The sequence below is a fragment of the Zingiber officinale genome, chromosome 8A (assembly GCF_018446385.1).
Source record: "Zingiber officinale cultivar Zhangliang chromosome 8A, Zo_v1.1, whole genome shotgun sequence".
In the NCBI taxonomy this organism is placed as follows: Eukaryota; Viridiplantae; Streptophyta; class Magnoliopsida; order Zingiberales; family Zingiberaceae; genus Zingiber; species Zingiber officinale.
Window position 1 is genome coordinate 71,439,415 of NC_056000.1, and position 27,954 is coordinate 71,467,368.

Sequence of the window (27,954 nt, forward strand, 5' to 3'; positions counted from 1 at the left end):
TGCATGGTTTTTTTTCTGCTTGATTTAAAGTTCAAGATGCACGGAACTTTTCTCCCCGAGAAAGCAGAGTGAAATTTTCATTATATTGCTATGCTGAATTATTAGTTAACTGTGGTACATGTTTGATGGAAAAGGAGATGTAATGGAGACTTAAGTCACTAATCAGCTGTAAGATTCTGGAGATCAGTATAGTAATGGCAACTTCTCAGTTGGCATGCTTTGGAAGTTAAAGAGCGGATCTGCCTTGGCACAGTGCTCTTGTGGAGCTCTTTTGCGCTAGTTAAAGTTAAAATTCTAGTATGGTTAATACTTAGAGATGAGCTGAACATAATGTCAAACTTGAGGAGGAAGCATGGACTTTTTTGGATTTTTCGTGTCCCTTATGTGCTGGAGGAGTGGAGGAAACAAGCAGATATTTTTTTGATTGTGTATTATCTGTGTGATTGGATGATAGCATCTATGCTTGGGTTCTTTATTGATTGGGATGGTAAATTTAAAAAGGAAAAATGGATGGATGCCTGCAGGACTCTCACAGGTAAAAAGCTTTGAATCTTCAATACAATCACTAAAAGCCTGGCTGTATCGAATCTGGCTTGTTTTCTACCTAGTTATTTTCTAAGATGTGCAGCCAAATCTTGAGTATTTGGTGTGCTCTTGGGAGACCTATTATGCATATGGAGGACTAGAGCACCAAGGTCTGCTTTACCTGCATTCATATTACTCTCAAGATAATGGAACCTATTATCTACTTGTTTATTTCTTCACTTTGATTATCATTTGTCATTGGACTGTTAATCTCTTTTTGATTTTGTGGATAACTTTGCTGCAAACTATGCTCTGAAGAGAGTTTATTATGTCAACTATGCATTGGGGATATCTGGACGCAGGAAACCTTGTTGGCATCTATTATGAACAAAGTCAACTTGACATGGCAATTCTGCATTACAAGCAAGCTATCAACTGTGATTCTACCTTTATTGAAACTTACAATAATCTGGTAAGTTGATAATGGTCTAATATGTCAAAATGTAGTATCCTTCTTGATGGTGAGCCAGGTTAGTTAATGATCGACTTTCTTGCACATTAAAAGGGGAATGCTCTCAAAGATGCTGGACATTATAGGGTGACTTTTTAATTTGGATATTTTTATTCTCTTAAGTTTTTTTTCCTTGTTGAATAACTTCATTTTAATAATTTTTCCTAAGTCATCCTTTGCTTTACAACCTAACCATCCACAAGCATTGTCAAGCCTTGGCAACATATACATGGATTGGTAAGCTTTAGAAATGTTTGATGACAACTGTGCGAATACTTTATTTTTGTTTCTTAATGAAACTTCTCTTCATGCATGAAGTACATAGAATATCATTGATAAAGCTGCAGGTTGTCAAAAAAGACTATCGGTAATTAGGAAGCTAATTTCAAAATTTTCACATTTGCATACTTCACTGGTGAGCTGATCATATCAATATTTCCTAGTTGTCAAAGCAATATTCACAAATTACAATTACAATTGAAATTGCTAGGGTTGTAAATGAGCTACACCGATGTTCAAGCTTGTTTATTAGAAAACAAACTAGTGTATTGTCGAACCAACCCCAAGATGTTACTGAGAGCAACTAGAGAAAACATTTTACTTGATCCAATAACTGAGACTTGTATCAATTACTCAATTTTCACATTTTCTAGATAATTTAAACTTTAAAATAACAACATACACAAATACTATCAGAAATATATAAATGTATTATATTCTACATACATTTAAATAGCAAAACTAAAGAAAAAGGATCATAAACAAACCTTAGAGAAAGCCAGACTACTAGCTTTAAAGCATGCCCATTTATGTTATTGAACTTAAACAAATGTTCAAGCATTTAAGCTTGTTTATTTTATATATGTTTTTTTTTCATGCTGAATGAACACGAATGAACACTTGTCAGGCTGAGTATCTAGCTTGTTCACAAACATTCTGTTCATTTACAGCCTTGAAAATTGCTTTAACATGTGAATATATTTCCTTGAAGATATTAGCTAAGTTACTTGTTAGTGGACAGTGGGCACTGTCAGTTAGCATTTCTCAGCAATATGGACATGTGATTACAGCCATGCTACATTCTGCTAAAAATACATATCACGTTACATGTTTTTTACACTACCACGGGGCCGAATTTCATTATAAAGTTGACTTAGTATAGATGATTCATTTAAGATGTAATCTAATGATTGATTTTATAGTAGATGAAAAGATAATCCACTATAAAGTTTATCTGTAAATATATTCTATGTAAACATAAAACAAAAGATATCCAATCATCTTCTTCTCTGCATCTCGAGAAGTTCTAACAATAGCAACTAGGGGGCTTAGAAATCACAATGAAGTTCTTCTAGTTGGTAGCAGAAATCATAGAAAATAGGGGGCTTAGTGCAAGATATTCAGGATACCAAGATGACATCAGAGGTAGTATAATAAATAATAGATCTCTTCATCAGAGGTAGCTTTGTTCTTCTATGCTTCCTTCACTGGATTTGTTGTGTAGTCATATTTCTTTGTTCAACCATTATTATGCCTAGTAATTTGTTGTATGATGCTGTCGATTCTTATCAATCTGTACACTTGAATTAGAAAGAGCAAATTATCTATGTTATATTCTAAGCAGCATATACTAAGTGTCATATATGAAAGTTTTAGATTCTATGTTATATTCGTTATCTTCCACAACAGCCTTTAAAAACTCAGTATTATATTTTATTTGATACATGTACACATTTGTTTTAGTTATTTGACATATGGTGGATTTATGTGTTTTTACAATTTACAAATCTCAAGTACTCCAGAGTTGAAATTGACGAAGTGCGGTTCGAGTGGGCTGAATGCATGCTAGATTACATTTGAAGTGCGGTTCTACCTTGATGTGTTAAAAGAATGTTCTACCTTGATTTTGATATCTATTAGCTAGCTTTTGATGTAAAAAGAATGTTTGGGTATTTTATGAATATTGTTGTAAGAAGATTATTTATATAATTTGTGAATATTTGTGTATTTTATGGATATTATTGAATGAAGAATATTTGTATAATTTGTGAATATTTGTGTATTTTTTTTGTTATTGTCAGTTTTTCATTGTTTCGGAAATCAAATTTGTGCTGTAAAAAAATATACATATTACATCGGTTTTCCATCGCTGCAAAATCGGTGTTATTAACTAATATTACATCGGTCATTTACCGCTGCCAAAACTGGTGTTATTGACATACAATATTACATCGGTTTTACACCATTGATGAAACGGTGTCGTTAAATGATACTACACCGGTTAATAACCGATTCGAAGACCGGTGTCGTTAAGTGATACTACATCGGTTTTAACCCGATGTCTAAAATGACAGACTTTTAACATCGGCTTCATAGACATCGGTCGAAAATGAAATAGACACCGGTGGAAAATCGATGTCTATGAAGGTTTTTGTTGTAGTGGCATGATAAGTTATACTCTAAGTCAACTTTGTGTCTTCTTTGGTTATGGTGTTGGTCAAAACAGATATCGTTGTTTTGATCTAGTTAGTAAAAAATTATATGTCTCTCGTCATGCTGTATTTCTTGAGCATATTCATTTCTTCTCTATACCTCTTCTACCACATGCCATGACTCATGTAAATCTTATTTGCATTGATTCCTTCAGTACCGACACCGACGAAGCCTCCCCCACGACTACTCTTCCACATGACGACTTCACTAAATATGGTATTCTCGAGACATCTTCTCCACCTCCCACTCTCCCTCTTGCGACTATTTCATCATCTCTAGAGATTGCGGACAATCCTATTCGTCGGTCTACTCATCATCGTAAGTCTACCAAACTACTTGATTTTGCTTATTTTTGTTATTCTACTTCCTTTGTTTCTTTTGTTGTCTATGTTCATTATCTTTCTGAGCTTTTATCCTATAGAAAAGCTGTTGGTAATCCTCTTTGGCAGAATGCTATGGACTAGGAATTAACTGCTCTGCATCATACTCATACCTGAAATTTGATACCTCTGCCATAAGGGAAATGCGCCATTGGTTCTCGTTGAGTCTATAAGATCAAAACTAAATCTGATGGTTCTGTCGAACAAAACAAAGTTCATCTTATTGCTAAAGGTTGCTCTCAGGAATATGACATGGATTATGAAGAAACTTTTGTCTCTATTACTAAAATAACCACTGTTCGTATGCTAATTATTGTTGCCTCTATTCGTAGTGGAAAATATCTCAGGTATATGTCAAGAATGCTTTCTTGAATGATGATATTCAAGAAGAAGTATATATGATGTCTCTCCTAGAGTTGCTCAACGATCTAGTGAAGTTTGCAAGTTTCGCAAAGCTCTTTATGGTCTTAAACAAGCACCGTGTGCTTGGTTTGTGAAGTTCTCCATGGTGATTACCTTACTTGGCTTTCATCCCAGTAATCATAATTCAACTTTATTTGTCAAATGTACGCGTACATGTTGTATATTTTTGTCTTTATATGTAGATGACATGATAATTACTGGTGATAATTTTGATGGAATTGAGTCTTTGAAGTTTGAATTAGCTCGTTGTTTTGATATGAATGACTTGAGTTTACTACGCTATTTTCTAGGGATCAAGATCGCCTCTTCACCTAAAGGTTATCTTTTGTCTCAGTTAAAGTAAATAGTTGATCTATTTGAGCGTGCGCGTCTCACTGATAACAGGATAGTTGATTCTCCCTTTGAGACTAATGCTAGGTACTCTTCGTCAGATGGTTCTCCTTTGCCAGATCTTAACCTCTACTATACAGTTGTAGGAAGCTTGGTTTATCTTATTGTGACTCGTTCTAATATTGTGTACGCTATACATATGGTTAGTCAGTTTGTCACTGCACCGACCACAGTTCATCGGGCTGTTGTTCTTCACATTCTTCGGTATCTTTGGAGAACTCAGTTTTAGAGTCTCTTATTCCCTTCCACTTCCTCGTTAGAGCTCTGTGCATTCTTTGATGCTGATTGGGCAGGCGCCCTTACGGATCGTAAGTCGACCATCGACTTCTGTATTTTTCTTAGAGATTCTCTTATCTCTTGGAAGAGTAAAAAGTAAAATATTATTTCCATATCCTCCACATAAGTTGAGTATCATGTCATGACTACCACCATTTGTGAAATTATTTAGCTACATTGGTTACTTGAAGATATGGAATTTTTCTCTAGAAACTTACTGCTCTTCGTGGTGATAATCATAGCACCATTCAGATTGCGCGCAATATAGTTTTTCATAAGAGAACAAAGTATATTGAGATAGATTGTCATTTCACTCGTCATCATCTATAGTTTGGCACTATCACACTACCTTTTGTTCCTTCCTCACTACAGATAGCTGATATATTTATCAAGGCTCATTCCGCTTCGCACTTCCGATTTTTGTCTGATAAACTCTTAGTACTTCTAGTTATAGCATCGTGAGTTTGAGGGAGATGGTAGATTATATAATTTTATTAGAATTATTTGTTTATAACCTTTAGGGTAATTTAGTCTTTTATCTTTTTAATTTAGGATTTAGGCTTTCTTATAATTAACATTGTTCGCAAAGGTGGTTCACAAAAGTTAACAAGCCGAACACACAAGTGTTTAAACTTGTTTATTTAATTTAACGAGCTGTTTAAACTTATTTGTTTAATTGATATTATATATAACAAACAAATATAAATAAATTCTTACAAATCTAACATCAAATTTATTCATAAACACTTGATTTATTTACCATCCTAATTATTAATTATAATTATTATAATAATGATTCAATTTTTATGTAAGAACGGGCAATTTAAGCCTGAAAAATAGGATAGGACATCTTAATTTAAAAACAAAAAAACTTCAAAACTACACTACTCAAAGGATTGATATTCTAGTTACCAGCTTGCTATTTTCAATGGATGACTATGACTCGAGTGATTCTCTTTATTAAAATTATTTTAACACTGATATAATGATTTTAATTACAGAATAAGGATATTTACGATGAAAAATAACATAAAATAAAAATAATCTTCTCATATTTTCAACAAAGGTATTCATTTGTTTTTTTTTTATCCAAATAAAATTCGTCGACAATCGACGCACTTAATTATTCTACAATTCTGACGTGTCTCCCATATCAACCCTCTATATTTCTACCACTTCGGATGAGATTCAATTAGTCGAATTGGAAGTCGTAGCAGAGTTTACCCAATTGAAGAGGATCCAACGAAAGAGGCAGAGCTCCACATCAGCCACTGTTGGGGTTTTTACTCTTCGCCGGATCACAATGAGTTCGTCGAACGCCCTACCGGCGGCGGAGGATAACAGCGATATGCTGGCGGCAGTGGTGGAGGTCCAACGCCTTCTTGGCTACACCTTCCGGCAGCCTTCGCTCCTGGTGGATGCCCTCACCCACCCGTCCTTCGCCGACCATCCCTCGTACCAACGCCTCGAGTTCGTCGGGGACGCTGCGCTTGGCCTCGCCTTCACCAACTTCCTCTACCTCACCAACCCCGACCTTGGCCCCGGAAAACTATCCTCCCTCCGTTCCGTCAACGTCTCCACCGAGAAGCTAGCACGCGTCGCCGTCCGCCACCGCCTCTTTCGATTGCTGCGCCACAATTCGCCTCTCATGGATCAAACGGTGAGCTCTCTCCTTAACTTGGAAAATCTCACCTATGAGGCATTTATCGTTCTTTCTTGTGCTGAGACAGCTTTGATTTGAATTTGATTTTGATTTAGTAGGAAATTTGTCTTGTACTCTAACAGATACATCACAAGCAAAAGCACACAAAATTTTCGAAACTTGAAACCCACCCTACGCTATATATTTGACACATTTAATCTGAAGTGAAGATCAAATTAATATTGTTGGCAATGTTGAATTTAAAACAGAAAAAGCACCAGCTAAGAACACTATATGTTGTTCTACTGGATGAATTTTACTGTGACTAACCATATATTCCATATTTTTGATATGCCGGCTTCTTGTCCTTGTACATCATAGTGCAATGCAAATGAAGAACTTGCTTGAATTCTTTAAAGTACGTGTTAAAAATCTGGGTCTCATATTGGGCTCGAAGAATATGAGTCTCCTCTGAGGACAGTTGCTGAAAGTGTTCTCTTGAAAGAGTGCTTATCAACAGTAACAGTAGAGGATAAAATATGATGGTAAAAAGCTGCATTCTTGGAGTTGTGTTGAATGGTTTTCAGTGGAATACAAAGGTGTTGCTGAGATTGGAACGTCCCGGAGAATTTTGAGTTTGATGTCCAAGCTAGAGGTTTGGAGTTGGAGAAAGTTGCACACTCCAAAAGAGAAGTTACATTGGTAATCTGAATCTATCCTCACGATTTGAGTGATGTCTCTTTGCAATTTGGATTTGGTAGGATAGTAAATTTCTTTCAATTCTTTCATTCTTATAGATTAGATTATGAATAATATGGGGTCTTTCAAAGTGAGGAGAAAAAAATGCTACAGCTTCGATGCTTGATTCCTTCGATTTTTTTCCTTTTGATGTTGGATTTTGGAACCATATCACTTTTTTTTCCCTATCAGGTAAATGAGTTCACAAATGTGGTGATGATGGAGCCTGATGAAGATTCAGGATTGATACTCTACGGTGGGAGCACTGTCAAAGCACCGAAAGTGTTAGCTGATATTGTTGAGTCCATTGCAGCTGCAGTCTATGTGGACTGCAACTTCAATCTGGAATTGCTCTGGAAGGTAAACTTGACTAATCATTCTCTTATGCTTTTTTTTAAAGTGTAATTTTAGGCTGGATAGGTTTTTCGGGGGATCTTGGAACCCATCATCACCTGGGAGATCATGGATGAGCAACCCATCACCACCCTCCACATGCTTTGTCAAAAGCATGGCAAGATCCTCGACATCAAGAATTTGAACAAGGATTCTTTGAACATAACCAATGTTTTTGTTGATGGGATCCTTTTGGGCATTGGCTCCTCTGAGCAAAAGGTGATTGCTAAGCTGAATGCAGCAAGAGATGCACTGCAAAAATTGTCTTTTTCTTGTCACACTGCTGATATGGATGTAGATTTGTGCTCCTCCTCCTGTAATGGAGTGCAAGAGATAGATGGTTCCAAGAAAAGATTGAATGAATATTGCATCAAGAAACACTGGTTAAAGCCAACTTACAAGTGAGTCTTTTCTTTACTTTCTTCAGGATAATGTTTAACTTTTCTGATGCATTATTTTTAGTCCTAAAATATGCCTTTCTATTATGTTTCTATAAACTGTTACTACATTATGTAGCCTTTTTATGATACACATATTAGATAATAACTAATGACTCAATTCCATTAAAATCAGGTATGGTAGTTTGATTAATTAGAAAAATAATTCTTCTTCAACCTTGTAATATCTTGTGTACATCAAGTGTGTTTACTCTTTATTTGGGATTTTGTCTCATTAATGAGTCTTAATGCATTTCCTACCATAGTCTTTTGCAAGGCAGGGTAAGACTGCGCACAATAGACCCTTCCCTCTGCATTGGCGAGAGCTTCGTGCACCGCGCTGCCCTTTGTTTTTTTTAATACATTTCCTGCCATAATGAAAACTTGAACTATGAATCTTTCCTGACATAGAAACTCCTTTATTTATTTCTGAATTAAATTCTTTTCTTTCTTTCTTTACCTTAGAATTTGTTCTTTTCTTCAAGGAGGTCCATATGAATTTTCTCTTCTCTATGTTCTTGAACTCTTGAATCCCTTGTGCCTTTAATTGAAGAATAGATTGTCAATTCAATCATTATAGAGGTTTTTTTCTTTCTTCTGTTTAGTGGTATAGATTAGAAGGGATGGCTCTAGCGGTACCTAGAAGAGGTAAATAACAGAAACTTGTTTTCAGTAGGCACAGAGATAAAGTCCACTCTTTTACTGCCTTCACCCTGCGGTGTTTTATCTTGCTTTTGCTGACCAACCCTTAATATTCATTGCATATTAGATTTGTTTGGTTACAGTGAAAAATTAGTTCATAATAATAAAAAAGATTTTATGTAGCAAATAACATTATTTATGGGTGCATGGTCTATGGAAAATTTTGGTTACATTATGAAATGTAATTGTATAAATAAAACTAATTTTTAATCAACTCATGATCATCAAAGAACTCCGTCTTTAACTGTGAAATGTATTATGTGACTGAACCAAAACTTTATACATGATTTACGCATTCATGGGACCCAATGACTCAGAAAAATTGATGATTCTTTTCTGTATGTTGATCATGCATTTGATGACTGTTCTATTCTTCTTCTCTTGCATCCTCTGTTGTGTTGGATTGAAGCTGAGTTTACTTGGATAGATAACAAGGACAGGGAAAGCAAGGGAAGGGAGAAGGGAAGTAACACATAAATAATATGCATGGATAGTGGATCAGTAACACAAATATTCATGATTCATTTACAATTTTGTTGCCTCTTGCTCTTGCTCCCCCTCTTCTATTTTTCCACCCAACTGAACCTAGCATAGAAGTGATTGATCTCCATTACATTATTGATCCCTAAAGCTACCTCGTCAATTCAATTGTTAATATCGCAAAGTAGATCAATAAAATCATTTTCCTTATGGCTGAAAAAAGGTTTGCCATTATGGTTCCTTGCTCTCGTTGTGGCTTACCAGACACACTCGGCTAATTCTTTGATGTCTTCTCCTTGCTTCAAGAATATTGAATTTTGTTCTTGATTGTTAAAAATAAGGGGAGTCTTGGCGTAACGGTAAAGTTATTGCAGTGAAATAGTCTTTTGCAAAGTAGGATAAGACTGCGTATAATATATTTTTTCCCGGGACCTTGTATTGGCTGAAGTTTCGTACCTTTGTTCTTGATGGTTAACTGTCAAAAATTACGACTAAACATGAACCAAAACTTGCAGGGTTGAGAAAGAAGAAGGGCCTGGTCATGGTAAGAGATTCACATGCTCTGTTCAAGTTGAAGCCATGGACAACACCTTGATTGCTTTGGGGGATCCAAAGCCAAGAGTGAAAGATGCAGAAAATTCAGCAGCATTCAAAATGTTATCTGATGGACTTTGTAATATGATCTGATGTACTTTGTATGATGAATGAACTAGCAATGTAATTTAGTTAAAATTATGTAAATTTATTAAAATCATACAATCATTTTAAGACTATTGTATTGTTTCATATAGTTGATTGGTATATATTGTTAGTAGTTATGAGCATAGTTTCTATTACAAATTGTCGCATATATATATATATATAAGAAATTCTTATTAAAAGATCTTTTATGATGAATATAAAATATTATGATACAATTGAAAGAAATATATATCTATATAAATTAGGTGCAATACACTGTACACTTATTTAAAATATATATTAAAAAAGGTAAATAGTTTTTATTTAATCTTTTATAAATAGAACTTAAATATATTATTATCCTTGTTATTTAGCCTATGATTACCGAGTTATATGGAGGTATTTTTTTTCACTAATATATTACATTTAATTTTATATAATAATAACATTTACATTCATTCCTATCCAATAGAGGAATAGTGCCCTTGAGAAACTTGTAGTCAAATAAAAAAATTTTTATTATATTAATGGAAATTTTCTTTTTTGACATTATACTTGAATTTTTTAATCACATATTTATTTCTTTCGGAGAAAGATGCATGACCTATAAATATGTGCCAAATATTCTGTCAAAGCTCAAGTTTTTTCCATCCTTTGGCTTATGTTAAACCAATCAAAGAAATGTTTGCATATCAGACATGCTTCCATATTGACAACGAGTTGAAGACAGATCATCATCAATCTGCACATTGGAACACTATGACAATTGCTTGCGTCAAGATATTAGATTTTCACCATCATCAAATCTTCACATGATTTCACAAATTTTCATTCATCAGTCTATATTTTATTATTTGTGTTTCTTTTCAGTTAAAATATTTCCTAGTTTCCTAAATAACATTCAAATGCAACACATGACTTTCCTACCTAGCATTCAAATGAAACACATGATGATGTTCTATGGTTGTGTGCCAATCCTTCTCTATATACAGAAGTTATTAAATATGACTTTTAACATCCAGGTTATACAGATGAACATTCAAGAGGACATACGGAAACAGATTGCTCAGGAATTTAGGATAAGCCTATCAACCCAATGCCTCTTTGTTGTACAATGCTATCAATTTTTCTATGATAATGGTGTTATCTTTGTAGTTATGATGATAAAAGATGAATACGTTCGTCTTCAGTACCTCGTCAATCTGTCTCAGGGTCAACACGGAGAAGGTAAATCACGGACAACTACTAGTCTTTGGAATAATGACTAGCACATAAGGGAAGCATTTACCTCGACTTTGTCGAGATTCAAACCCCAGACCTCATGGTGACAAACACCTCATGCGCTAACCACTAGACCGTCCTGAGAGAACACTTATCTCTATAGTTCTGGAGTACATAGATGGTGGTCACTTGCCTTCTCAGTCATCATAATTTATCTCCTCTGTGTTAGTCCTAGAATGAATTGATAAAGACATTGAGGATGAACGTATTTATCTTTTGCCATTGGAGTACATGGATGGTGGTTCACTTGCAGATTTTCTGAAGAGTGTAAGAATAATTCCAAAGCCATATCTTGTGGCAATCTGTAACCAGGCCAGTGCTCATTGTCTTCACAAGTTATAATTTGTGATTGTATGGGAAAGAAATCATCACTTGGTAAAGTAATTTATTCTTGTAAATGGCTTGATTTATCTGCATCATGATAAGCACATTATCCATTGTGATTTGAAACCATCAAACATTTTGATCAATCGTACAGGCGAAGTCAAAATATCTAATTTTGGTGTTAGTGAGATAATTGATTGGAAGCTCCTTGGGTCAGCGTGACACCTATACTGTTACATGCATGTAAGTATAGATAAGTCGTATATTTTTAATCCAGTTATGCTCTTTTAACGGTCTGGTGGACTGAATATCTAAAGGTTTTATCTGCATTCTGGCATATTTGCCTTGACAGCCTGAAAGAATTACCGTACAAAACATGGTCATGTAAGTGACATTTGGAGGTTGGGTCTTGCTATGCATGCTGGAGTGTGCTCGCGATAGCTTCTGATACGGTTGACAAAGAGGAGCCCATCCGAAAGTATGTCAAACAGTAAGAATCAATTGATGTACAGAGTCAAATGGATCTAGAGCCTGCTAACCAGGCAAGATAGATCGAGCGGGCCTCGAATGCAACACCGGCCAAACGTGAAGGCCGGCCGGACCACCAGTTCATGACTCAGAGATGGAATTTGGAGTTGAGTATTGATTCACCCGGCCCACTATCATAGCCGATCAGACCTAAGGTCTGATCGGGCACATAACCGATCGGATATAGTGCACCTCTCTAACAATATGAAGGGCCGAGTGAAGAACTAGTCGGTAGTTACATTCTGGAAGACCGAGCTAGCAAGCTCCTGACCAAGTGGTCGTCGGTCGACTTATAGCAGAACCTAGATACATGTCACATCTTTTAGAAGTTTGTACCAGAAAGGATAGAGAATATCCCGCTGGCAAATCGTTCTTTAGGAGCTTCCAGCTTGTCAAGTCATAGCGATTTGCGGGCTCGTTTAAGAAAAAGTGTCAGGGGCACTTTATGACATGCCCTTTCTTAGGAAAGCTTTGGAAAATTTACTAATGCTTTGAGATACATGTATAATATAACAGTGACACTATAAAAAGAATCTCCATTTACATGTAGAGGTACGCGATGCTTCTTATTTGTATATGCCATTTACTACAGTTCGCTACTTTCTTTTCTCAAACCAAGCACTGAGTTGAGCATCGAAGGGCCAACGTCGGGACCCCTTCCTTGGGCGGCACTAACGCGCCTAGTTTTGTAAACTTACTTCTTGAAGAAGTGGTTGAACCCCCCCCTTTTTTGCAGTTTTGCACCTTCTAATCAGTTTTATGCAAAGTTCTCCTCATTTATTTCTGAATGGTAAGTGATCCTGTCCAAAAGCGGAGAAAATAGTGGATTAGGGACGTGGCTCGGCGGTTAACTGGATGTAGACTCCTCGCGGTCTTGCAACACAAGAGGCATTAGTACCGGGCCGCGAAGGGGTTCCCGACATTGGCTCTCCGATGCTCAAATTAGTACTTAGTGGGGAATTATAGCAAGCTGTAGCAGTGAGCGTATTGAACAGTAAAGTAACTCATACCTCCACCTATGGATGGAAACCCCCTTTTATAGTGTCACTGTAGCGTCTATGCACACATCTAAAAGCGTAAACACATTTTCTAAAGTGTCATAGGAAGAGATAAGTCAAAAAGTGTCCCTGACACCTATCCTTAAGCAAGCATTCAAATTCCTGATGTGATAAGCTAGAAGCTTCTAAAGTATGATTTGCCTACTGGATATATATGCTCTGTTGTCAGTGACACAAATCTTCAAAATAGTATGATGAGATACGTAGGTGGGTCCCGCTGTAGGCTAATCGGTGGTCGCTCGATGGGGACACCCCTACTCGGTCGTGTTAGGCAGAGCTAGCTTCCTTCATTCGACTTTTCTGTTGTCGGAGGGTTACCTTTTATCCGACCAGCCATTTAGCCTGATCGAATGGGATGGTAGCCCGGGGGATTTATGGTTGGTTTCTCAACCGCAGTCACAGGTCCTCTGCGGATGGTCGTTCGGACAACGACGTCCGACCGGCCCTGTGGCCCGTCTGACCCATTATACGCGATCAGTGGACCTGGGTTTGGTTGTCTTGACTTTGACCTCCGCGTCAGCCATTCTTCCCTATTTTGACCCATCTTCGGTGGGGCTCCTCTTCATCACCGTATCACAAGCTTTCCCCTCAAGTCTAGTCAAATGAGGTTGCTGTTGGAACCCCAAGGTGTTTTGATGTGATCAAACAAGCTAAGTTAGGTCCTGCGTTTGTTTAACCCTTGTGTCTAAGTGTGCAGGAGCTTAGGAACAGAGGAAGTCGAGCGGAAGACGCGGCTAGCGAGAAGGACGGCACGGGGAGAGAGCCGACGGGCTCGGTGCATCCGAGGAACGAGGTGACCGCGGAAGAGTACACCAGTGGACGAGAAGAACGTGCGCGGCGTTCGAGGGACGAGAAATCGGGAAGGAAGGCTGCTCGAGGAGAAGACCGGAACTTGGGTTCGGGTGAGCCCTATTCCGGATGGCCGAGATCACCCAAGCTAGCGGAGCCGGAGCGAACAAGACCCGAACTGAGACGAGCTGAACCGGAGACGAAAAAATCAACGCTGTTGACTTTGGGCTTCAGGGTGCCCGGAGCAGTCCGGGGCGCCCGGAGCCCTCCGGGGCGCCCGGAACCCTTCCGGGCGCCCGGACCTAGATTTTGACCAGGATCGCGTCAAACGCGATCTGATCGTTGGGGGATAAAATTTTATCCCGCCAGGGCGCCCGGAACCCATTCGGGGCGCCCCGACCAATGCTATAAATATAGCACTGATCTACACAGTCAGAACAACTCACTTGTAATCAATTCTTTCTGTGCTTTCAGTTGTGTTCTTTTCATTTGTGCTGTCAACATTGTAGAGAGGCTTCTCCGCCTAGAGGAGATCATAGTGCGCTTACTTTCCTTGGATTAGCAATCCTCTAATTGCAAACCAAGTAAATCTCTGGCGTATGATTTCTTTACTTAGTCTCTACTTTTTATTACAAGTGTTTATGATATAGTTGAAATCCGAGAAAGGTTCGAGTTTTATTTTGTAGGGTAATTCACCCCTCCCATCTTGTCAGCCTCCAAAGGGACCAACAAGTGGTATCAGAGCAAGGCGCTTCAGGAGGACTAACCGCCGATCGAAGCAACAAGATGGTCGGACCAAGCATCGTTCCACCAAAATTCGAGGGGGACTTCGCAGACTGGAAGCGACGTATGGAGGTATTCCTAAGAACTGATTTCGAAATTCGGTTTATTATGAAATATGGTTTTGTAGCTCCAATGAATCAAGATGGAGAAGAAAAAGAAGAGAGCCACTGGACAAAGAAGGAGCAGAATGAGTCTGTAGCAAACAGCCGTGCGGAATATCACCTGCTGAGCGTGTTGCCGCCTCAAGAGGTCAACCGCATCGGAAGCTATTCATCTGCCAAAGAACTCTGGGAGAAGTTCCTGGAACTCCACGAAGGCACGTCCGAAGTGAAGCTCACTAAAAGAGGCATCCTCCAGAACAAGCTAATGAACATCCGACTGGAGAAAGGTGAGAAGGTAGCTAGTCTACACGCAAAGGTAAAAGAACTGATTACTGGTCTCGAGAACCTCGGAGAAACGGTAACAAATCGGGAAACAATACGCTACGCACTCAACGCATTTCCCAGAACATCAGATTGGACATCAATCGTCGATGCCTACTACATTTCGAAAGACCTGGAGGTAAGTACTCTAGAAGAACTGTTCTCCACTCTTGAATTGCATGAAACCAGGTGTGTAGGAACAAAGGAATCAAGCCAGATGATTGCGCTAAACGCAACCAAAAGGGATGAACCCGAGTCAGACTCAGAGGATGATCAGGAAGCATACATGGTAAGAAACTTTAAAAAGTTTTTTAGAGCTAATAAATTTAAAGAAATGCAGAATAAAAAGAATCCAAGAAATAGAAGAAAAGTGCGCTGCTACCAGTGTCAAAAGGAAGGACACTTAAGAGAGAATTGCCCAGAACTAAAGAAGGACAAAATGAAGACATCCAAGAAACACAAGAACCTAAAAGCCACTTGGGACGACACTTCCTCATCTGAGTCTGAGATTCAAGAATATGCGGGGATTGCACTGATGGCAAGCTACGAAGGACAAAGTACATCAGAACCCAGCATCGATGAAGGGGGAGCGACCTTAGATGGAAGTAGCGAAGCAGGGGGAGATTCAGGCTTTAAGTCTGATATGGTAAGTGAGGTATGCCTCTTACCCCCTGATGAACTTTACTTTGGTATTAAGGCAATGGCTAAATCCATGTATAAATTAGAAAATAAAAATACCAAATTAGAAAATGAAATTCTAGAAACAAAAAGAATTTTGGCAAAATCATGTCTTATAGAGGATTTTGAAAAATTGAAAATTGAAAATGAAAAACTAAAAGAAGAAATAAAAATATTGAAAAAAATCTAATGGTTCAAATATTTCTACTTTTAGAAATTATAGAAGTTTAAATTGGTATTATAGATTTCATCAAAGTCAAATTAGAAATATATCAAAAATCTATGTACCTAAGAAATACTTGGTTAATCCTGTAGGTAGGAACCTCTACTCGGTTCCAAAAACCTGTTTAATTTAAAGTTAAAATCAGACTTAGCATTTTCAGCAAGGAAATTAAACAACTAATTTCTTTTTGAGGCTTTGTCTAAGGAAGTGGTTGTTGCTCCAATAACCAAGAAGGCCTAGTGCCTCGCCGCGACCTGGAAGCCAAGTATCGAAATGAAAAGTTTAATTGACTAACTAAAAAAACATTAATTTAAATTACTTAATGTTTTAAAAGAGTTATTCAATTTGTGTTAGAAAATATTTTTTTTTAAAAAAAGGTTTTTGACTTAGAAATTTTTATGAAAATTGACTTAGAAATTTTTTTTTAAAGTTATCTTAGAATTTTTTATGATAATATTGCCTTATAATTTTTCTTAAAATTGACTTAGAATTGTTTCTTATGAATATCAACTTAGAATTTTTTTTTTAGAAATTTTTTTTTGGGAATGTTGAGATAAGTTTCAAACTTAAAATTTTTTTTAACATTTATGACTGTTTTTATGTGAAAAATGTTTTTACTTAAATTTTTCTCGAAAGAAAAATTCTGAAGAGTGTTTTTACTTAGACATTTTTAAACATTTTACACTCAAAATTTTTTGTTTGAATTTACCTTTGACTTGTTTATAACCTCAATTTTTATGTGATCAAAGGGGGAGAAGTATGTTAAGTCTAGGGGAGGTAATATAATTTTTCATTTGAAAAATATTTGGACTTATTTGAATATAAATTGTTTTTATTGCATTTGTTTACCCTAACTTAACTTGGGTTGCTCACATCAAAAAGGGGGAGATTGTTGGAACCCCAAGGTGTTTTGATGTGATCAAACAAGCTAAGTTAGATCCTGCGTTTGTTTAACTCTTGTGTCTAAGTGTGCAGGAAGTCGAGCGGAAGACGCGACTAGCGAGAAGGACGGCACGGGAAGAACATGCGCGGCGTTTGAGGGACGAGAAACCGGGAAGGAAGGCTGCTCGAGGAGAAGGCCGGAACTTGGGTTCGGGTGAGCCCTATTCCGGATGGTCGAGATCACCCAAGTTAGCGGAGCCGGAGCGAACAAGACCCGGACCGAGACGAGCTGAACCGGAGACGAAAAAGTCAACGTTGTTGACTTTGGGCTCCGGGGCGCCCGGAGCAGTCCGGGGCGCCCGGAACCCTTCCGGGCGCTCGGACCTGGATTTTGACCAGGATCGCGTCAAACATGATCTAATCGTTGGGGGATAAAATTTTATCCCCCCAGGGTGCCCGGAACCCATTCGGGGCCCCCCGACCAGTGCTATAAATATAGCACTGATCTACACAGTGAGAACAACTCACTTGTAATCAATTCTTTCTGTGCTTTCAGTTGTGTTCTTTTCATTTGTGCTGTCAACGTTGTAAAGAGGCTTCTCCGCTTAGAGGAGATCATAGTGCGCTTACTTTCCTTGGATTAGCAATCCTCTGATTGCAAACCAAGTAAATCTCTGGCGTATGATTTCTTTACTTAGTCTCTACTTTTTATTACAAGTGTTTATGATATAGTTGAAATCCTAGAAAGGTTCGAGTTTTATTTTGTAGGGCAATTCACCCCTCCCATCTTGCCGGCCTCCAAAGGGACCAACAGTTGCAAGTCTGACTGACTAGATGATTAGTGTGTTCTCAACTCCTCTTCCCGATCAGATGTTTTTAGAGCCGCCATTCGGCTATGATGTTCACTGCTCCTGCCATTGGACAAGAAGTTGACTTCTTCCTGACCAGACGTGCAAGGGTTTAGAGTTGCCGCTCGGCTATTCATATTCCAAGATTGATGCTGCTCGGATTTGTCACTGCCAACACTTAGTTGCTTTTTTAACTTCTTTTTGATCGCTCGGCTCTGATCAACCATTTATACTCCGAGGTTGATACCGCTCGGAGCTAACACGGACAACACTTAGCCATTTTTTGACTTCTTTTTGGCCTCTTCTCTAAGCGACCACTTAGTGTCTTTTAATTGTTGCTGATGTTATCATAATTTCCTGGAAACCATCCAAATCATCTTCTATTAATGTAAAGTATGCCAACCACGTCTTTTAATCATGCAATCCCATCCCTCATTAATGTCACATGTAATTGAATGCCACGTGTCATGCTCTTCTGCCGCGACATGTGTAATGTGACAGGCGACTGTTGGGATCTAATGTGGTAGCTGCCTTTTCAAATACAACGACAAAGATTAAGCATCATTTTCAAAAGTTCTCGATTGGACGGCTTGGGGCCGTCATCCATCCATAGGGGTCTTTAAACCCTTAATTTTTCCCGTCGCCTTATCGCGTTCTCTATCTTTGTCTTCGTCTTCTTCTCATTCATCTCCTTGCTCTCTATTCTCTACTCATTGTCGGTGATCCTTCTTTATTAAGCTACTCCTCTTTACCTCCCTCGTAATCCTTGATTTCCATCTTTTATTCTATGGCACAACCTACTCCATCCCCTCCCCCCCCGGGGGCTGTCCCCGACCTATGATACATCTCTATCGCGTCAGATTTCAACGGAGACGAGGTTGATCAAATGAAGATGACCTACCTACCATATTCTCAATTTTTATAGAATCATCATTCCCTCTGCCTACATTGCCCCCATACGCCTTCAGACGGCTTCATCCCTTTCTTTAATGATTAATTCTATGTTGATCTGTGCTTTCCCATCTATCCTTTCTTCTCCAAAGTTTATAGATACTTTCACATTCCCTTGCACTAGTTGGTATCCAACTCCTTTAGACTACTATACGGGATTGTTGTCCTATTTCACATATATGAAATCCCCCTTTTGCCTCACATTTTCCATTATTTTTATTATCTAAAATTGTCCAAACTAGTCACCTTTCTCTTTTAGGCCTGAGTGGGTGCTGTCTACTTTGACAAGATACCCACATCTAATAAGGGCTAGAAGGGCCACTATTTCTATGTATGACTCCCCAATCGGCCAGCCTTCCCGGTCGGCTGGCAAATGGAGCTACCAAAGTCCCCTGTGCTAACAAAGTATCGATGGGAGCCAACCTGCCTCTAGGAGGTCGCTCACCTGGCCAATCAGAAATATCACATCCACAAATTATTGTTGGAGAGTGTTCTATATATGTTTGGGTTGAGTCTCATTCGTGCCCAACTGCCCGGCTCCTTAGGTAAGCTATTTCTGTACCCATCGTTTTTTATTCTAATTGATTTTTTTTCTGTTTCGCAGCCTAAGTCATTGTTAAGCACTTCCAGCAAATTAACTGATGCAGAAATCAACACAAAGGGGGTTGCCGAGCTAGAGAGCCATGTTGGATCGAGAAGCGCTAGAGGGGGGGGGGGGGGAATAGCGCTCGCGGCTTTCACTAATCGTTTTCGGAAATCGTTCGAAAGTAAACGCAGAGGAAATGATAAAATACAAACACAGAGACACATGGAAATTTACTTCGTTCGGAGCCTTGATTGACTCCTACTCGAAGGCCCGCGATCTTGATCGCTTTCCGTGAGCAACAACTATAAGCTCGATAAGAATTACAAACTAATTACAATGAAAGTATAATAACAACTTTATACCGACAACTAAGGAAGAAGAAACAGAGCTCCGGGTCGTCGGGAGGTTGTTGCAGCACTTCTGGATCGTGTCGTTAGCAGCTATATGCAAAGGAGTCACTTGGAGTGAATTGTTTCAAGCTGCTAGTCGAAACCCCCTTATAAAGGGTGTTCAAGGCGCCTCCATCAGGCTCCAAGGCGCCTTGAATCCCTAAGTATTATCCCGTAAATAATTCTGCGATGAAGCTTTGACCGCTGCCTCTTATCCAGCTTAACGTGCCTTCATCAGTGTCCAAGGCGCCTTAAACCACCTGTTCAAGGTGCCTTGAGCTTCCTTCAAGGCGCCTCCAACCATTCTGGACAGCTGGCTTCGGCTCGCACCCGAGGCGCCTCCAAGCTCCATGGAGGCGCCTCGGACACTGTTCATCCGAGGTTAACTTGTGCTCCTTTGGTCCTGCAAAAGTGTTAATTCCAAATACTTACCCTGCAAAACAAAGTTAGCACAAAACAACAATAAATATGATAACATGATATAATGACAGTCTATGAACTGTCCGGGTCTGACTTTGAATTTTCATCCGAAAACCCTAGGTAGACCCGACGCCTACTGCTCCCTCTATGGGGAACGCGTCCTCACCTACTCCACTCAGGAGATTTACCTGTTGCTAGTGCGATCCTCCAGATCGACTGGACTTTTGCTCGGTGCTCGATGCTTCCGGAATTTCTGCTGGATTTCCACTTCCCGGCTGGTCCAGTCTTTCACCTGGTTCGCGACACCAGGACTTTCCACCTAGGGTTACCCCCCTAGGACTTTTGCCTGAAGCACTCGACTCACCAAGACTTTCCGCATAGGGTTACCACCCCCTATGACTTAGGGTTACCACCCCCTAGGGTTTTTACCTTGCCTAACCACAGTTAGGTCTTTTTCTTGAAACACTCAACAGACTTGTTAGATCACAACACACCTTAACTTTGAATCCTTTGCCATTATCAAAACTCAGGTTCGATCGTCGGATGCTTCCCGCACCAACAATCTCTCCCTTTTTGATTATGACAACCCAAATTTAAAGTTAAGTAAAACAAATGCATAAATATATTAAAAGATTTTAAGTGAGCAAGCTGAAGTATATAAATTCAGATAAAAGCATAACTTAAGCTAACACTTAAACTTTGTGAAGTTCCCCCTTAATACAGGACTTCCTTTTACTTTTGAATTAGATAGATTTTTTACTTTTTTAATTTCCTACTTACATTTGAATTTCCTACTCTCCCCCTTTGCCATCTATCAAAAAATAAGCCAGTTTCACATTTTTAATTTTTCTTATTGAAAAATAGATTAGGCTTATAAATGGTAAATTGACTTTGGGGAAAAAAATTTCACCTAAGTTTAAAAGGGCTAATATTTAGTAGACTGTTAAGAACGATTTTAGCCACTTTTGAAACTTAGTTGTTTTTGAAATATACTTAGCTAAAATTTGAAAATCTTAAAGAAATTAGAAGTCTCTTTTAACTAAGCAAAAATATTTTGAAAGCAATGATTTTTAATACTTTTAGGTAAATAAAAATAGCTTAGCAAGAATTTGTAAAAAGGTAGATTTGAAGGTTTACTAAGTTTGAAAAAGGTTGAATGTTTCTATATGAACTTAGTCTTTTGCAAACATTGAATTTTGAAAATAGAGTTTAAGTTGAAAATACACTTAGCTTAACTTGAATAAAACAATTGTTGGAAACATGGGAGTAAGAGCTTTTTAATTTTTAGGAAGAAGAGGGAGAAGCTAAAAAATTAGTTTATTTAATCAAATTGGTTGGTCCTTAAGTCCAAGCATGAGCAAAATTTATTTTAATCAGGTATCAGAGCCCTAAAGTACAAGCATGCTTAAGCTTAATTTTTCCTTCACCAACTGTCTAACCTTTAGCTACTTGTTGATTGCCTAGAGGGCAGCAGCTTTCACTTGGTTAGTCGAGTTAAGTCATATAGTCCAGTTAGATTTGACTAGAGCTGGAAGACTCGACTTGATTACTGTTAATAAGTATTTAACACCCAGACTCATATTGATGCACAGAAATAAGCATTCTTGAGTCCAGGCTGTACCCTATGCATCTCACACCATTCTATGTTTTTCAAACACAAGCAAGGTATACCTAGGTGTTTGTGAGATGCTCTAGCTTAAATCTAGGGGAATATGATTTCTAGGGTAAAGCCTAGGCTAAATTTAAAATTTGAAAATTCTAAGAAAATGGGATTTTTTAAAGCATTATTTTTCCTAGAATTTTAAAAGGAACAGTTTAAAAGTGGTTTTGAAATTTTACTCACAATTTTGAAAAAGTGATAAATAAGTATTGAATTAAGAACATAAGTCAGCTAAACATAAGATAACCAACTCCAAGATACAACCAAGAGATGAGTAAAATATCCAGGTCTAAAAGGTGAGTGACATATCCAGACAATAAAAAAGGATAGAGTCAAGTAGGTGGATCGTCAACTGGAGGATCGGCTAGAGGATGCTCGGGTGCCGGCTTAGGCTGTCCCTGACGTCGTATCTCGCCTCGGAGGGACTCGAAACCTGCATCTATCTCAGATCGGAGAGATCGGAGGAAGCGTCAAGTCTCAATGGAGTGAACCTCAAGTCGGGCGAGCCTATCCTCGATGGAGAGTGATGCCGAAGATGAAGGCCCGACTGATGTGGAGGGTCCGACAGAGGTGGAAGGATCTGCGAAAAAGTCCTCTGTCAGAAAATCGAGCCACTCCTCACCCTCACCTGGTATGTCCTCGGCCTCTGGAGCACCAGGAGCAGCAACTGGTGGTGGTCAGCTCTTCCAGGCCAGAATCCCCTCGGCAGTGACCTCTGCCCCCACTAATCTAAGGCTACGCTGACCTAACTCATCATAAATGGTAAGTGGGATGAGTACCCCTCTAGTAATGTCTATCCTAGAGCTGGAGAATATTTGGGTCAGGATTGTTAGCTAGAGCCCTAGAGCCAATCATTTGATGATTGTATTTTGGACTTATTGTATCATATTCTATATAAATAAAGGCATTTAGTTTTTGGTTATTATACTTACTTGTATTAGTGCTAAATAAACTAAGTATAATAACGTCCTTAAGTAGAAGGTTCTTACCTATATCAATCGATTGGTTGAATCGATAGTGAGATGATATAGGGAACACTACTCTTAATCATTCCTAGTCGAGTATTAACATTCAGGGACAATGTTAATGCAATAAGACTAGCATGTAGGTCAACTCGATGACTTGATCTCACAAGTCATGGATATGGAGATATCAAGTTGACACATGGGTATGCATTGGAGAATGTATACTGAATGACCCGCCATGAGAAAGTATCATGGATCGTTATATGAGTGTCATATACTTTCTCATGTGACTATTAGTATGACTATTGGTCCTTAGACCTGAAGTCACCATGGTTCCCTACATAAGGAGTTATGTACTTTAGTTTCGTCAAACGTCACCCGTAACTGGGTGGACTATAAAGGCGATTACTGGGTATGTAACAAATTATGTGGAGGGATGTGAGTGATGTAGATGGGATCTATCCCTCCCATATGACGGGAGCGACATCGGTATTCTTGATAGAGTTAGACCACGAAGTGCATGGCCATGCCCAAATGAGTCAATATGAGATGTTGAGCTCATTTGATCAAGTGAGTCTACTTGGAGTTCAAGATTTAGATTGATTAGAGGATGACACGGTCTATGCCTCACATTGATCAATCTAGATGTCTAGGATAGAAGGACACTTGTCATATATTGTGAAGAGTCACAATTAGTAGTCACAAGGTGATGTTGGATCTCAACATTCTTGTAACTTGGGTAGCAATGATGTATTGCTAGATGCCGCTCATTGCTTATGTTTCTAAAGGAGTTTAGAAATATTGCCAAAGTTACAAGAACCTATTGGGTCACACACAAAGAACAAGTGGATGGAGATTGGGTTCATATGATGAACCAATTGGATTAGGTTCATATGATGCACCAAAGATTGGATTCAAATTAGACTTATTGAGTTAGACTCAATTAGATTCAATTGTTGAATGAGTCTAATTTAAATTTGATTCATTGAGTCAATTTATATTAACGAATTGAGATTCATTAAATTAAAATTGACTTGAATCAAAGGTTGGATTTAACTCAACAAGGAAGATAATTGGTCAATTTTGACTTGACTAAATGGAAGTTGAAACATCAAGTTTGACTTGATGTATTGCCACATCATGAAGGTTGACTCATCCTACATGGCATGACTAACCTTGCCACATCATTTCCACCTCATAATGGTGTGCCACCTCATGGAGGTTACACATCTTATACCACTTAATGTGGCCGGCCACATTAAATGAGGAGGTTACATTGTGTGGCCGGCCACACTAATGTGAGGGGGGAGTTTTCATTTGGTGGCATTCATGTGTGGTAATTGTTTCTTCTTCTTCCTTGCTTCTTCCTCCTCTTTGCTTGCTGTTGCTGTGAGCTTTCATGGAAGGAGAAGGTGTGTGAGTTGTGTTCCAAGAGAATAAGGGAAAGTGAAGGTCACAAAGGAGGATACTACTAGTGAGTGTATAAGATTCCTTTTTGCTTTCTCTCTTTTCTCTCTTTTAAATCCTACCCGAGAGCCCAAGAAGTGCTAGCACACTTGTGGTGCTCTCTTCTCCATCCTTGAATGTTAGAGAACACTTCTTGTTCGTGTGGATATCACTAGAGAGTTGTCTATGTTGACAACTTCGAGATCCGACGTACCGTTGGACGAGCGGGATTTGCGAGGGCACGCTTCAAGGTATAACTCTTATCTACTGTAGATCTGGAGTGTGAAACTCATATTCATAGTTTTAGAAATTTTTCTTTGCACGGATCCGTTGGCTTTGGGGCTTTCGGGGTTTCCGCGACGCGAAAACGCGATTTTCGCGGCCCGGAAAACCCAACAAGGATATGGCAGTAAGGCATATGAATCACTCCAGATGTAACTGTACTAGATGCAAGAATGATGTTATGAAACATATGGAGAGCTATGTCTATATCTAGGTGCTGGCTGAGGGTGTACAAAAAGAACGAGTGGGGCGGTCGCATCTTCGAGACGTCTCGAGATGAGATGGGTAGAATGCATGCTGTCAGGACTCTGTACATAGCATAGTCCTGAACGCGAAGAAGAGTGGATCTAAACTCGGTCAGGCCCAAGGGTCTCTCCTCCCCAAAAAAATGCATGTAGATGTCATCTAAGGTGATGTGGGAATAGGGAGCACCGAAAGGTAGCTCCCTACTTGGGTAACACAAGAATGTACACTGGGACGCCATAAGCTCTAAGTTGGTGCGAAGTAGGGAAGGAGTAAACTGAAGGTCAGTACCACCAACTCTGGTGGAATAGGTACTATCATCAACCATTTCAAGGCTGTGATAGAACTGGGCACACGGGTCTTGGTTGACTGTAGTGGTACAGTCAACCAGTTTATCTAGATGATAGTAGTTTATCATCTGGATTGTGGGTTGACAGTATTGGGATAAAAATTCCCGACCAATATATCTAGATTTAATAGACTCAAAGGTGAACCTAGCGAAATCTATCCTATGCTGTTCTGAGGGGAATCTAGGGTCTGTGGAAGGGGCCCTAGCCGGTGTTGGATCCACAATACGACACTTCCTATTGTTGACATTATACAAGAAAAATAGCAAAACTAGCAAGAAATTTATGTAATAGATGATTGAGAAGAGTTTAGATTATACCTAGGAGGCATTGCTAGGATGAAATGAGGAAGAGATGGGTTGAAGGCGCCTTAGAGACGAGATTTCGTCGAGAACTTGTTCGGGAATGTCTGCAAAATGGGGCAGATCGAAACGAACAGAATCTGTTCTATTCGTGAAAAGCTTTAGGTCTTAAGGCGCCTTAGGACAGTGGTTTGAGGCGCCTCGGAGATAATCCGAGGCGCCTTAGTTGCAGGCGGCGGGAGTTTTCCGCCGCTTCCTAGGGCGCCTCCCTTGTATGGGAGGCGCCTTCAACAGGCGCTATGTCATTTTTTTTTTTTTGGGAATTGAATTGAATTTAACTTTTGGTTAATTAAATTTTGGATATTTATTTTAAGTGGATTAATTATTTGAAATATAATTTTAATTTGAAAAATAAAATAATTTTTAGAGGTAATTTTGAAATTAAGTTTTTTAAAAGATTTTTAAAATAATTTTTAAAAATAATTTTGAAATTAAGTTTTAAAATAATTTTGAAATTAAGTTTTAAAAGATTTTGAAATTAAGTTTTAAAGGATTTTTTAAAATAATTTTTGAAGGTAATTTTGAAATTAAGTTTTTAAAGGATTTTTAAAATAATTTAAAAGTAATTTTGAAATTAAGTTTTTAAAAGATTTTTTAAAATAATTTTTAAAGGTAATTTTGAAATTAAGTTTTTAAAGGATTTTTAAAATAATTTAAAAGTAATTTTGAAATTAAGTTTTTAAAAGATTTTTTAAAATAATTTTTAAAGGTAATTTTGAAATTAAGTTTTTAAAGGATTTTTAAAATAATTTAAAAGTAATTTTGAAAATAAGTTTTTAACATTAAGTTTTTAAAAGATTTTAAAAGTATTTTGAATTTGAATTAATTATCAATTTGATTTTAATTACTTAGTCATCTCACCCGATCTAAATTTTCAATCAGGGAATCCTATAATTTTTGTGAGATGAATTGAGGTTCAATTTAAGGGTTTGGTTTAACTTTGTGTTAGATTCAGGTTTAGCTTTGGGTTCAACAAGTAAGCATTCTTTGGATAAACTTCTGGGCTATGGTGAGTCACAAGGAACTCATTAAAGTAACCATGCCTTCGAAGTTTTCCAAATAGTCCTACCCATTGAACTTAATACTAGACCTTGGTCTAACTGGTTAGGATCCATTTAAGGATAGCTTCGGTCAGTTCCACTTGGCCAAATGCACCAGGTCGAAGCCATATCTTCCTAGACATGCGATGCCTAAGCTTCCCTAACGTACTATCATCCAAAAACTTCACCAGTACCGTGGGTCAAGTTAAACCTAGCCCATTTTATCTAACCTTAATTATCCTGCCGGGTAGTGTACTCTTGTTTACCCATTTCGGGTAGATTAAGTTGGGTTACCCAGTCGGGTAGTTTAGTTGGGGGTGCCAGCTATTTTGGATCCTCCTTCTAATTTTTATTTGACTTAAATTGAATTTTGAATTTTAATTTAATTTTGAATTTTTTAATTGAATTTTAATTTAATTTCAAATTTTTGATTTAATTTTGAATTTTGAATTTTAATTTAATTTTGAATTTTAAATTTAATTTCAAATTTTTAATTTAATTTTAAATTTTAAATTTTAATTTAATTTCAAATTTTTAATTTAATTTTGAATTTTAATTTAATTTCAAATTTTTAATTTAATTTCAAAATTTTAATTTAATTTCAAATTTTTAATTTTGAATTTTAATTTAATTTTGAATTTTGAATTAAGTTCGTTTTATTAGTATCGTTTTTCTTTTTACTCCCCCTGGATCATAACCTTGATATGGTTTATCGAGGAAGTATATTTGATCCTTCGGGATCCAATATTGACCAAGTCCAACTTGATTAATCAATTTGGACTTGGGGACCCATGCTTGGACTGTTTTCCTATTTGTTCTTTCTACAAGAGATAAGTAGGATTTATATTTTCTTTTTGGTTTAAATCCTAGACCAATTCTATTGTAAACGGCTCTTTGTGTCCCAAGAATTAGGTCAAGATTCTTGGAACCTAAAGAAAATCGTTCTAGAGTTTTCTCCAGATCCTTAACTTGAGTTTTCAGACTGGAGTTCTCTTCTTCAAGTTTTTGAACTTGAATTAAGTTTCCAGTCTGGACTGGTTCAGTCAAGGATTTGGAGTCAGTCACTTCTTTAAGGACAGCTACTTCCTTTAGAAGTGACTTTATTCTAAGATTCGACTTAGCTAATTTTCGCAATAAGTAATTTACTAGATTATTAAGGCGAGGGATACTTACAGAGGGATCGGACCCTTCGGAAATGGATACGGATCCGTGGCTTCGCTCGGACTCGGCCTCCGACTCGGTCTCGCTCTCGGATTCGTCGATCTGGTCCTGGGCCATCAGCACAAGTAAACTCGTCTGATCGAGTTCGTCGTCGTCATCTTCTGAGGAAGATTCGTCCCATGTTGCCTTTAAGGTCTTCTTCCTTCTCTACTTCT

General features: G+C 38.0%; 1 protein-coding gene across 1 annotated transcript; it reads left to right on the top strand.

Moving 5' to 3' along the window:
• The first annotated feature begins 6,175 nt into the window (after positions 1–6,175).
• LOC122009486 (ribonuclease 3-like protein 2) lies at positions 6,176–10,208 on the top strand. The gene is made up of 4 exons (XM_042565671.1): positions 6,176–6,658; positions 7,571–7,738; positions 7,799–8,172; positions 9,906–10,208. The coding sequence occupies exons 1-4, from the start codon at positions 6,302–6,304 to the stop codon at positions 10,075–10,077; spliced, it is 1,071 nt and encodes a 356-aa protein (XP_042421605.1). The 5' UTR covers positions 6,176–6,301; the 3' UTR covers positions 10,078–10,208.
• Positions 10,209–27,954: the final 17,746 nt, after the last annotated feature.

Coding starts and splice junctions, on each gene's coding strand:
- LOC122009486 (XM_042565671.1), top strand. CDS start 6,302: ATGAGTTCGTCGAACGCCCTACCGGCGGCGGAGGATAACAGCGATATG. Junction 6,659..7,570: donor CGCCTCTCATGGATCAAACG/GTGAGCTCTCTC, acceptor TTTCCCTATCAG/GTAAATGAGTTCACAAATGT. Junction 7,739..7,798: donor ATCTGGAATTGCTCTGGAAG/GTAAACTTGACT, acceptor TAGGCTGGATAG/GTTTTTCGGGGGATCTTGGA.